This window comes from Mixophyes fleayi, chromosome 4 (genome assembly GCF_038048845.1).
Source record: "Mixophyes fleayi isolate aMixFle1 chromosome 4, aMixFle1.hap1, whole genome shotgun sequence".
In the NCBI taxonomy this organism is placed as follows: domain Eukaryota; kingdom Metazoa; phylum Chordata; class Amphibia; order Anura; family Limnodynastidae; genus Mixophyes; species Mixophyes fleayi.
Window position 1 is genome coordinate 30,340,867 of NC_134405.1, and position 12,254 is coordinate 30,353,120.

Below are 12,254 nucleotides of genomic sequence, written 5' to 3' on the forward strand. Positions count from 1 at the left end.
GAACCCCCTCTTTTCCTTACTTACCTTTTCTTCAGTCTTCTTCCTCCTCTCTGTGCCGCTCCTCACTGACAGTTTTAGGAAGTGATGACATCACGCCCGACAGTCAGTGAGAAGGGATCCTGGAGCACGGTGGAGTCATTTTGATTCAGTTACTGGGCCAGTCCCGGTGGACAAGTGGGGAAGGGGAAGAAGGTGGTGCGGAGTGCATACAGGCATGTCGCCCCCTGCCTTGCCTACCCCACTTAACACATTCCACAGGCCCTGTTTGTATTCATGCACTTAGTGTATATAAATGAAGTTGAATATAGAGTGGTAGTAGTGATAATTTATATATATATATATATATATATATATTATAAGGACACAGTTATGCTTTATATTAAGTTTGCATCTAATTGACGGCATTCCGTCAAGTTATATCTGTGAGATGGGGGGCATGGTGTTTCAGGGGCTACATTTAAAACAGTATTATTAAAGCTATCAAACTTCCTGTTTTGCAAAAGTCATTGTTTTTCTTTTTTTTGGGGAAAAGTGTAACTGAGTGTATAGGAGGTTTTAAAACTTGGGGGTAAATGTATCAAGCTCTGATTTTTTCAGCGATTTATAATAGCAGCAAATCACGGGTGATAACCCGCAATTTTAGTCCCTAAGTTGTCAAATGTATCAAGCTGCGAATTTTACCCTGATCTTCAAAATCGCTGTTCATCACTGGCAATTTGCTGCGATTTCAAACTCAATTCTGAGTTTAGCTAACTCTCCTGTGATTAGGTTAAAAATCCCATAGACAACACGCTGCTTGCTTGTGTTTAGTAAACACATCACTGTTACATTGTCTGTCTATACAGCCGCAGGTACCCGCGTCTGTCAAAAGTTTCAAAACAGATAAAAGTTTAAAAAAAAATGCGCGCCACCATTAACTTTAGTGCTGCTAGCCTGTTGCTGGTTGCGTGAAAATCAGGGAAAAATTTGTGTTGGGTCCCCCCTATTTTCACATAACCAGCACTATTCAAACCAGCCCAGGATGGGTGGCACTTTAGCGGGGGACAGCATGGAACAATCAATTATACTATAAATAGACCTCGCAGCTGTGCTAAGTTCATTGCGTATCGGAGCTTGTACACCGTACAAGCTGTTCCTGCGTCGTGTGTCCTCTTAATTTTTTTTTCAACCAATCATGTTCCGGATTTGGATTACAAATATAGGGCTCCTCCTGGGCTGAGAAAAGTAAACTGCAAGCAACAAAGGGGTATTTTTGGCCAAGAAGAACAGAATATATTTACAAGCAGGGACTTTGGAATTACAAATCATTTAGGACTTTACAAGCAGGGACTTTGGAATTACAAATTATTTTCAAATTATTTGGAACCTGGTTCAAGCATTTTGGGGTTATTAATTTATTAAAAGCTGCTGACAACAGATAAAAACATCAAATTGGTGAGTATTTGGTTTATTATTTTTAATAAAGATTTGTGGTATGAATGAGGATGTTTAGTGTATTTATTGGGGTTTTATTATTTTTGTTAACAGTATGTGGTCTTAATGAGGGAATTGTGGTTTTGTAAACATTTTGTTTTGTAGTACTGCATGTCTCAGGGAGCCAATGGTGTCAGGGCATGTTAGCACTTGTGGTTCTCCAAGTGCCAGCATGCCCTTGCTGCCATGGGTATGCTGGAGCTTGTAATTATACAAGCATCAGCATGCCCAAACTTTGTATGGCACCCTGGCATGGCTGGGACCTGTAGTTCCACAAAACAAAATGCCTGTTTGTTTCCTTACATAATGTTTGCCGTTATTACCCTACTACCCCCAGCCCATGGGGGTAGGAAGAGCCCTAGTGCTTTCAGCACTGGGCTGGTTATTCCTAGAAGGGAGGAATCCAGCCCAGCGCTAAACAGCCTGGGATTAGTATCTCATTATGGCACAGGGACCCCTGCCACGTGTACCCCTGCTATAGTGAACCCAACCCGGGTTAGTTTGCCTAGTGCTCGTTATGTGAAAATCGGGGGGGATCCCACGCAAATTTTTCCGGGATTTTCACGCAACCAGCAGTAGGCTGGCAGCACTAGGGTTAATAGTGCTCGGACGGGGGGACCCGAATTTTTTTTTTTTAAACTTTTATCTGTTTTTAAACTTTTGATAGCTGCGGGGACTTGTGGCTTCACTTGCCAGTGCAAATATGGCTGACCCTCTTAGTAAGAAATTTTCTTCTGTGAGCAGGAGAAATAAGCCATATTTGCTGGGTACAGAGGGGCTGGTTGGGTTATTTTAAATAAGGGGGGGAAGCACCCTATACTACTATTAGACCTGGCACCGCTCTCATTTCACAGTTTAATCCCTGGTAGCAGTACCAGAGGGGCTGTAACAGAGCCTGTTTTAAACCTCCCGTCTCTCAGTGAAATCAGTTAATTTATTCATGCACTGAGTTTGGGGCGGGAGATTTAAAACTGCTCTGCAGCTAAAACACTGATAGCAGGGAATAGGAGCCGGATAGAGTCGCTGATAATAGTGTAATACAAATACATTAAGGGCCTAAGTAATGCTGCCAGCATGTGTTATATATGGTATATGCTGCAATATATTTCAGGCAATAATCAGAAGATAACTATAATCGCAGCTACTATATACACTGGAGAAATACATTAACATGAATTTGAGAATACCCTCTGACCATACAATTGCTGCGAAGTCCGGCAATCACTTTTGCTGACAGATTAGCAGCTGCTGCTGTGAACTGGATCTCTCCTTGCGCCTGGGAGCTTGGGACGGGGGCACAGTATGGAAACACACTGATTCGCTCAGCAATGAGAGCCAAAGCTCGGTGGCCAGCACGGTGGCGTAGTGGCTAGCACTTCTGCCTCTCAGCACTGGGGTCATGAGTTCAAAAACCAACCATGGCTTTATCTGTGGGGAGTTTGTATGTTCTCCCTGTGTTTGTGTGGGTTTCCTCCGGGTGCTCCGGTTTCCTCCCAGGCTCCAAAAACATACTGGTAGGTTAATTGGCTGCTAACAAAATTGACCCTAGTCTCTCCCTCTCTCTCTCTGTCTGTCTGTCTGTCTGTCTGTGTGAGTGTGTGTCTATAGTAAGGAATTTAGACTGTAAGCTCCAATGGGGCAGGGACTGATGTGAATGAGTTCTCTGTACAGCGCTGCGGAATTACTGGCGCTATATAAATAAATGATGATAATGATGATGATGTTGATTTTGTAACTCTACCATCGCTGTATTTGCTTTCTCTGTTTCATTTAAAATAATAATTAACCAGTCCACGCGGTTCTCTAACTCCATCACAAAGCGTAAATCATCAGTCATCATATTTCCATCTACAGTATAGATGTATTATTTGTCAGTGCCTAATTCTGTCATCTTAATTTCCCAGAATGACTTTCAATTGCATTATCTTGTCAAGACAGAAGGTTTTTGGAAACATCTATACTTGAACATAAAGATAATAAAGACAGTTGGCTGTGTGCATTTCATTTTTTAAAAAGAGGTAAATTTACCACACAGAGTACACTATTATTCCTTTTTTATAGCTCAGGGAGCTGCGAGCTGAAATCCAGCGAGAAAACTACCGTAATAATGTTTTTTACGCGCGTAATAACTGTAATAGTGGGCGCGCCGCAAGATTTTCGGTGTTTCCGCCGACAATTGAATATGCCCCAATATGTTTCAGTTTATGTAACCATATATTATAAACCATTAGTTTTCCAGTGCTTCAGGCTTATGTGTTAATCACTTTATTACAATTTACTTTACTTGCAGCTAATTTACATAATTATATCTCTGTATGTAGTTCTTTCCTTATATGTACCACATTTCTATAAAGATCCTTTTAATGTGCTACTATGCTTTTAGCTTTCTCTTTTTTACTATCTTTACCCTACCCCATTGATCTAATTCCCACCATACTCCAGAAATACAACATCACTCTATTCTTCTATCAATTTCCATCTATCTTGAAAAATACAAATCTCTTTATTGTTCACATGAAGACAAGTGCTGCTACTATTACTGGTGATTATTTTAGTCTGTGAAGAAAGTGAATCCCGTTGACAAAAAATCCCAAGTGAAGTCTATAGTAGGCTGTTGATAATTCCATAAATGTAAAATAGACACTCAAACAAAGGCACAATTAAAACAGCCGTTATACGGGACATATCAATCGGACCAGTTCGGTATTGTGCAAACCGCTTTTTGCGGTGAGTGAAGCAGTTATTTTCAAGTGATACATGACCGTGGACTGACGGTAATTACATTTAATCTCATTGTTTGCCTGTCTTTGAGGAATTTGTTTGTAATTTCACTGGAGTGAATATCAGTATTGTCATCGAGGGATATCAATACCCGCAACAATTGGTTTGGCCACACCGCTTTATTTATCCACTCTGGATCTGTGTTTTTTCGGGACATTGGAGAGCGTACCCTCTATATCTTATTCTTTATGATTACCAATTAATCCCACATTATTTCCACTTGAATGCTATCACATTGTTTTATGCTGTAGCGTGTCTAAGTGACATTTCTCTACTGTAGATTATATTGTCACACTGGCCTGTGATTGTCTCATTTTATGACATGTCCGGGAGAATTCCGAATTCCTGGTAGTTCTCCTGGAATCCTGGGAGAGCTGGCAATTCTCCTGCATCTGCAGATTAGAGCCAGCATGAATGGATGGAGGGGGCAGGGCTTCACGAATCGTGTCATTTTGGCCCCGACGCCAGTGACGTATTGCCTGGTTGTTGTTTTTTTTATTAATGTAAAAAGACCCAAAACAGACATTGCGTCACAGGGATCAGGGCAAAAATGATGCGATTTGTGAAGTCCCACCCCCTCCACCCATACACTACTCCTACCTTCCAGGAACTCCCGGACGTAGCCAACATTAAGCTGTCAAGTATGCACTATATAGGGTAGAGTCGCTTATGTAAAAAGTGCATTAAGGTGCGCTAAATAGATGTAGGTATACAAACAAACGCGTTTTATTCCTATAACTACGGGGCTTCCTCAGGGATAATATCATTAGTGAGGATTCCAGTGCACACGTTCATTTTATATACTGATGTCACTGGGGATATCAATCCCATTAGCACGCCCTATGGTTCGTTCTTGCAAAGGTGTATCCCCTCCATAGATTAAATTAAATAGTCAATTATTGCTAATGCAACATATCAAAATCATAAACAAAACAATTCATGGCCATCAATATGATAAAATCTATATAGCAATAAGAGTTAGAAGGCATGCAAAAAACCATTTGGTCACTGGTTTCTTTTGTCTAAAAAGCCCTAAAGTATAATCATTTCCACAAAGGATGGAACTGATGGTAACAAGGAAAGATTTATAGAAAGAAACTATGACAACAAGATCATAGAAAGGGCTTAAATGGAGACAAATAATGGGCATAGAATACCAGATTCACTCCATATAGACCACTCCAAATCTATATACATTGAAGAAGTTTGTTTGTTTGTAGGCGAATATCTTCCACAACCCTTGCACCAATTCGGATGAAACCAACACATGGTAGTCCAGTTGGATCCTGGGCAGATATTAAGGCATTTAGGGGCCCGGTTGGACCTTCCGTTGGTGTACACTGAACAGAAATTTGACCCGCGGAGCCTTTTCTGATCCTTCCACTGAATGGATTTTGACAAAAATTTCAAAAGACTTTTAACATTGGATCACAGGCGACATATTATGGGGAGTAGGTCTCAGTCGAACCTCCTGTTGGTGTATGCTGGACAGAACTTTAACCTGGGGTGCCTGTTCTGGGCTCTCCACTGGATGGATATGGTTTGTTTGCATTTGGACTCCCCTGCACCGATTGGGATGAAACCAATGCAAGGTGGTTCACTGGGCAGCTTCTATAGGTGGTTAAGGTCCCAGTCGGCCCTCCCGTTGGTGTATGCTCTGCAGAATTTTGAACGGGAAGCCTGCTTAAGCCTTCCACTGGATGGATGTTGACAAAAACTTCTCAGGCAGGTAACATTGGATCCCAGAAGACATATTAGGAGATTAAGGTCCTGGTCGGACTTCCCTTTGGTGTACACAGGCCAGAACTTTTACCTGGGGTGCCTTTACTGGCCTTTCCACTAGATGGCTTTGGTTTGTTTGTCTGTCTGGTTATACATTCGGACACTCCTGCATCAATTGGGTCAAAGTTCTGGCCTGCGTACAACAATGGGAGGTCCAATCAGGACCTTAATCCCCTTATTTGTCTTCTGGGATCTAATGTTAGCTGTCTGTGAAGTTTTTCTCCTAATCCATCCAATGGAAGGCTCAGAATAGGCTCAGGGTGTGGAAGATATTCACTTACAAACAAACAAACAAAGAGATATATATAATATATATAAGTTGGCAAAGCTGGGAGTGAGTCTGGTTCCTATATCTGTTCCAAATGTCTGAAGAAAATATGTGCCAGAAAGAAAATAATTACATGTTAGCATAAACATGATAGCTTCCAAAATAAATTCCCATCTGTCATAGTCCCTTCAGTAAACAAGATCAATGAACTGCCTCTACTCCCTCTCAATGAGGAATATGTGTATACAGGAACTGGATGTCTAAAGTAAGACTCAACATACTCTGAACTACATTTTGATAGAATTAGCAAAATTTAGCATGTGTGGTATCACAAATCTGAGATTTCAGACTGGGGATGTGACTCTGTAAATAATGATTCACAAGAAAATAACAATTTTTACATAATTGAATCCTTGAATCCATTCCTGAATTTATAGGATGTCCCTGTGGTTTGTGCAGTGCTTTTGTGTAATTAAAGAAGGTGATTAAAAACTGGAGCAACAGGGTGCTTACTAAACAAAACGTTACATTTATTCTTATATGCTGTATTGGTCATCCCTTTCTCTTCCCCCTCTTTTTCTATCTACATACACATACATTTAAATCATTAAAGAGCAGAATAAAACATAAATTGCTGTTGAATTATAAGACAGTCTGATATGTTTTCCCTGTTTTCAGCACTAATAGACTCTGAGTATTATTGGGGCATTCAGTGAATGGGTGTTTCTAAATCAAATGACTGCAGAGCCGAGCTGTAATTGACATCCTTAGGACAGCAGTTGGACACAACACCACACAGTGAGTGCTGTACATATACTCCACCTGTTCTGAGCAGTTGTGTTGATACAGTGAAGTGTATTACCTTGTAATAAAGTGGACAACCTCTTTTCAAAAGGCCTAGACTGTGCATCAGATGGGATATTCTGTCCCACTGAAACCTGCTTGATACTTGACCTGAGATTTCGATCTCTTTGTAACTTTTGCCACTGATGGCTTAAACCCATCTATAGCACAAAATTGAAATCTATACATGTGCTTCCATTGTGATTTATTGAAGACCTCTGAACACCACTTAATGCACTCAGTGTGATATTGCAGGGAAAATAACCAGCAAAAGGTGTAGTAAGATTCTCGACTTACGGTAAATGGGGGGTTCTGGGAACAGAGACACCCTTATTTTTCTCAATGAAGGGATCTTTTTAATTTAAGCAATTATTTTCCAAAATTTGACCCCTTTAAAAGAAATTTAGTATTGGGTAATTGGGTATGGATTAAATTGGTTAAGGAGAATTCGTTAGGTTTTTAGTAAATTAATTTTTACATAGTTACTTGTACACTGTATATATATAAAACAAAAAATCTTGAAACTTGGGAGAGAAAATAGAAAAACAGCTCATGATTAGTGGTCCATACAACCCCCCCCCCCCCTTCCCAGTCTGGGGGGTTGTGATGTAGGTAGGAACTAAATAAGGTAGCCACTAGTGAGTGAGCACAGATCAATATACAGTCTGATTACAGACAAATCACACCACTAGCATATAGTGCATCCAATTGAAAAATGCACTAATATAATGCACAAGGTATTAAGGAAAAAACTTTTTTTAGCACAACAACTTCACTTCAAAATACAAGTGTATTATACATAGCTTGTATGTCTGTCAGATTCACTGAAGTCTCAGATGTTGATCCTATTTTCCTCAACTCCGTATACTGCCTTACAGTCTATGCTAAATGATTAAAGTTATCAATACCCACTTTGTCCTAATGAAACAGGTGAGGAGAGGCACCTTTTACAGGCAACTGGGACCACAGCTGATCTGTCGAGAGCATATAGAGTATAGAGCTGCATATAAAGTATAATTTTGTATATTGCTCTTTTCATTGAACTTATTAAACTCTAACATGCAATATCATTTGCTATCATTTCAGCTTAGGGCAGATATATTTTTATGACGATAAAGAAATAGCTTAATAGGCACTTACTTGGTTGCATTGGTGAAGTAGTGGCAGGTTTAGATCCAGAAAGAGAAGTTTGTTTTGTTGACAGACTTGTTTCTGTAGACTGTTCTGGTGTTGTTGAAATTTCCCCAGATCCACTTTCTTCATACAATTCTATAGATTCCTTTGCTCTGTATGCTGTTCGCTTCTCTCTGCTGAAGGCAACATTTCTCTCCTCCAAAATATTAATATAGTCTCTCCCTTTACTGATTTTAATATAGTTTTCTTTTTCTTTCTGTGGCCGAGTGAAAACATCATGCTTTGTAATATACCGGGACAAGTTTTCGTACTGTAAACTGTTCTGAGATGATTCTAATACTAAGAATATAAAGGTTACATTTTAAAATAGTTAATTATATTTTACTTAGAACTTTCACATTTCAGATTGCATATTTAATGTGACAAATGCATGTAAAATTAATTGCATGATCAGTACCCATAAAAAGTATGCTCTGCGCTGTTAATTAATTCCATTGCTGCGCTATACTTCTTATGCCAACAATAGGTGAGATGGGAGCTCCCACTAACAGCTCTAAAGAGAGATGTTGGTGTAGTGCCTTTGGGTCGCTTAGTAAGGTGAATAATTGAGCAGGGTGGGGATAAAGTACACCTTGTTCTATTTCCCAACAGACCCAGTTCCATCTACCACATCACTGGACAATGCTAATATTGTTATTTTTATTCATTGGTTATGTCATGAGGATAAGCTAAAAAATGCTGCTGGGTTTGCATGCAGAAATTTAAATACATATGGATTTCATGAAGTTAACTTTTATGCTAAATTAAATGACATTTGCAAAATTAATTCTAAGCTTCTATTTTGTTTGGAAATGATTATAGATCTAAAAATATAGTTCCTATACATTGTGAGACTAAATTCTCTCTAACTCATTACCCCTTAGTCTAAATACACATATTCGAAATGGTAAAATATAATTATTTTGTTGTTAATGCAAGTAATCTCTTGTTTCAATTATTGCAAAATACATTTTAAAAACAACCATTACATTTTAATACCCATTTTAAAAATGTCTGAAGAAGATAATCTGTGCTAAAAGAAAATAATTATGTGTTAGCATAAAAATGATGGCTTCCAAAATAATAAAAAATAAAATAATGTCACGTAATGCACTCAGTGTGACATTGCTGGAAAATGACCAGCAAAAGGTGTACTAAGATTCTTGGCTTACAAAACCTGGGGGGCTCTGGGAGCAGAGACACCCTTATTTCTCTGAAGGTAGAGATATTTTTTCTTTGAGAAATTATTTTCCAAAAGTTGGTCCCTTTAAATGAAATTTAGTATTGGGTGTGGTCCAAAACGTTATAGGGAACTTGTTATATTTTTAGTAAATTAATTTTTACATAGTGACTTCTACGCTGTGTATGTGTTAAAATAAAAAGTTTGAAACTTTGGAGAGAAAATAAAAAAACAATCAATGATTACTGGACCATATAGTGATATATCCGCAATCTGGAGAGTTGTGATGTAGGGAGAAATTAGATAAGGTAGACACCAGAGAGTGAGCATAGATCAGTATACAGTCTGAGTATGAACAAATCACACCACCGGCATACAGAATGTCCTATTCACAAACTCATGTTTACACTAATATAATGCACAAGGTATTAAGAATAACTTTTTTTAACACGACAACTTAACTTTAAAATAAAGGTGTATTATACATAAATTGTATGTTTGCCAGAGTCACTGAAGTCTCAGACGTCGGTCCTATGTTCCTCATCTCTGTATACTGCCTGCCAGTCAATGCTGACAAGTTAACGTTATTAATACGCACTTGGTCTTAATGAAACAGGTGAGCAGAGGTACCTTTTACAGACAACTGGGACCACAGCTGATCTGTCGAGAGCATACAGAGTATAGAGGTGCATATAAAGGATCATTTTGTGTATTGCTATTTCCATTTATCTTATTAAACTTTAACTAGTGCTATAAATTCAGCTTAGGGCAGATACAGTTGTGTGAGGATAAAGAAATAACTTAATAGGCACCTACTTGGCTTGGTTGGTGAAGTTGTGGCAGATTTAGATCCAGAAAGAGAAGTTTGTTTTGTTGATAGAGGTGTTTTTGTAGACTGTTCTGTTGTAAAAATGTCCCCAGTTTCTGTTTCTTCAAACACGTCTACAGATCCCTTTGCTCTGTAATTTTTTTGCTCCTTTTTGCTGAAGGCAACATTTCTCTCCTCTAAAATAGTAATATTTTCTCTCCCTTTACTGCTTTTAATATAGTTTTGTTTTTCTTTCTGTGGCCAAGTGTAAATGGCATGTTGTGTAATATACCGGGACAAGTTTCCGGACTGTAAACTGTTCTGAGATGCTTTCAATACTAAGGATATAAAGGTTACATTTTAAAATAATCAATTATATTTTACTTAGAACTTTCACAATATATCAGATTGCATATTTAATGTGACAAATGCATGTAAAATTAATTGCATGATCAGGAATCATAAACAGTACGCTCTGTGCTGTTAATTAATTCCATTGCTGCGCTATACTGCTTGTGCCAACAATAGGTGTCACTGGAGATCCCACAAGCAGCTCTAAAGAGAGATGTTGGTTTAGTGCCTTTGGGTCACTTAGCAAGGTGAATAATTGAGCAGGGAGGGGATTAGGTGCACCTTGTTCTATTGCCCAACAGACCCTGTTCTATCTACCACATCACTGGACAATAATAATATTGTTTTATTTATTCATTGGTTATGTCATGAGGATAAGCTAATAAATTCTGCTACTTTGCAGGCAGAATTTTAAGTACATATGGATTTCATAAAGTTAACTTTTATGCTAAAATAAATGACATTTGCAAAATTAATTCTAAGCTTCTATTTTGTTTGGAAATAATTAGAGATCTAAAAATATAGTTCCTATAAATTGTGAGACTAACTACTCTCTAACTCATTACCCCTTAGTCTAATCACACATTCTAAGAATTGTAAAATATAATTATTTTGTTAGTTACCGCAAGTAATATCTTGTTTCAATTATTGCAAAATACATTTTAAAAACATCCATTACATTTTAAAACCCATATTAAAAATGTCTGAAGAAGATAATCTGTGCTAAAAAGAAAATAATTATGTGTTAGCATAAACATGACGGCTTCTAAAATAAATTTCCTTTCTGTCATAGTCTCATCAGTAAACAGGAACGTATGAACTGTCTCTACTTCTTCCCAATGAGGAATATGTGTATACAGTAACTGGATGTCTAAAGTAAGAATCAACATACTCTGAACTACATTTTTATAGAATTGGTAACATTTAGCATGTGTGGTATCACAAATCTGAGATTTTACACTGGGGATGCGACTCTGCAAATAACGATTCACAAAAAAAATAACAATTTTTACATAAGTGAATCCATTCCTGAAATTATAGGATGTCCCTGTGGTTTATGCAGTAGTTTGTGTAATTAAAGCCAGTAATAAAAAACTGGAGCAACTGGATGCTATAAAAACACAAAGTTACATTTATTAGTGTATGCTATACTGGTCCTCCCTTTATCTTTCTACCTCTTTTATATCTACATACACATACATTCCAAGCATTAATGTTCAGAAGAAAACAAAAGTTGCTGTTGAATTATAAGACAGTTTGATCTGTTTTCCCTGTTTTCAGCAATAATAGACTCTGAGTATTATTGGCGCATTCGGTTATTGGGTGTTTCTAAATCAAATGACTGCAGAGCCAAGGTGTAATTGACAGTCTTGGGACAGCAGTTGGGCACAACACCAAGTAGTGAATGTTGTACATATACTCCCCCTGTTCTGAGCAGCTGTATTCATACAGTGAAGTGTATTACCGTGTACTAAAGTGGACAACCCCTTTTCAAAAGGCTTAGACTGTGCATCAGATTGGATGTTCTGTCCCACTGACACCTGCTTGCTACTTGACCTGAGATTAAGATCTTTCTATAAATTTTGCCAATGATG

The 12,254-nt window shown here is 38.1% G+C and overlaps 1 protein-coding gene across 1 annotated transcript in view; it reads right to left on the reverse strand.

The window, feature by feature from the left end:
* Positions 1 to 12,254, reverse strand: part of LOC142150601 (uncharacterized) — a 41,991-nt gene that overhangs the window by 15,780 nt on the left and 13,957 nt on the right. The window contains exons 5-7 of the mRNA XM_075205802.1: positions 10,317 to 10,646; positions 8,288 to 8,620; positions 6,068 to 6,169 (exon numbers count right to left, since the gene is read on the reverse strand). Of these exons, the coding sequence (XP_075061903.1) occupies positions 6,068 to 6,169; positions 8,288 to 8,620; positions 10,317 to 10,646 (765 nt within the window). The remainder of the gene's footprint in view (positions 1 to 6,067; positions 6,170 to 8,287; positions 8,621 to 10,316; positions 10,647 to 12,254) is intronic.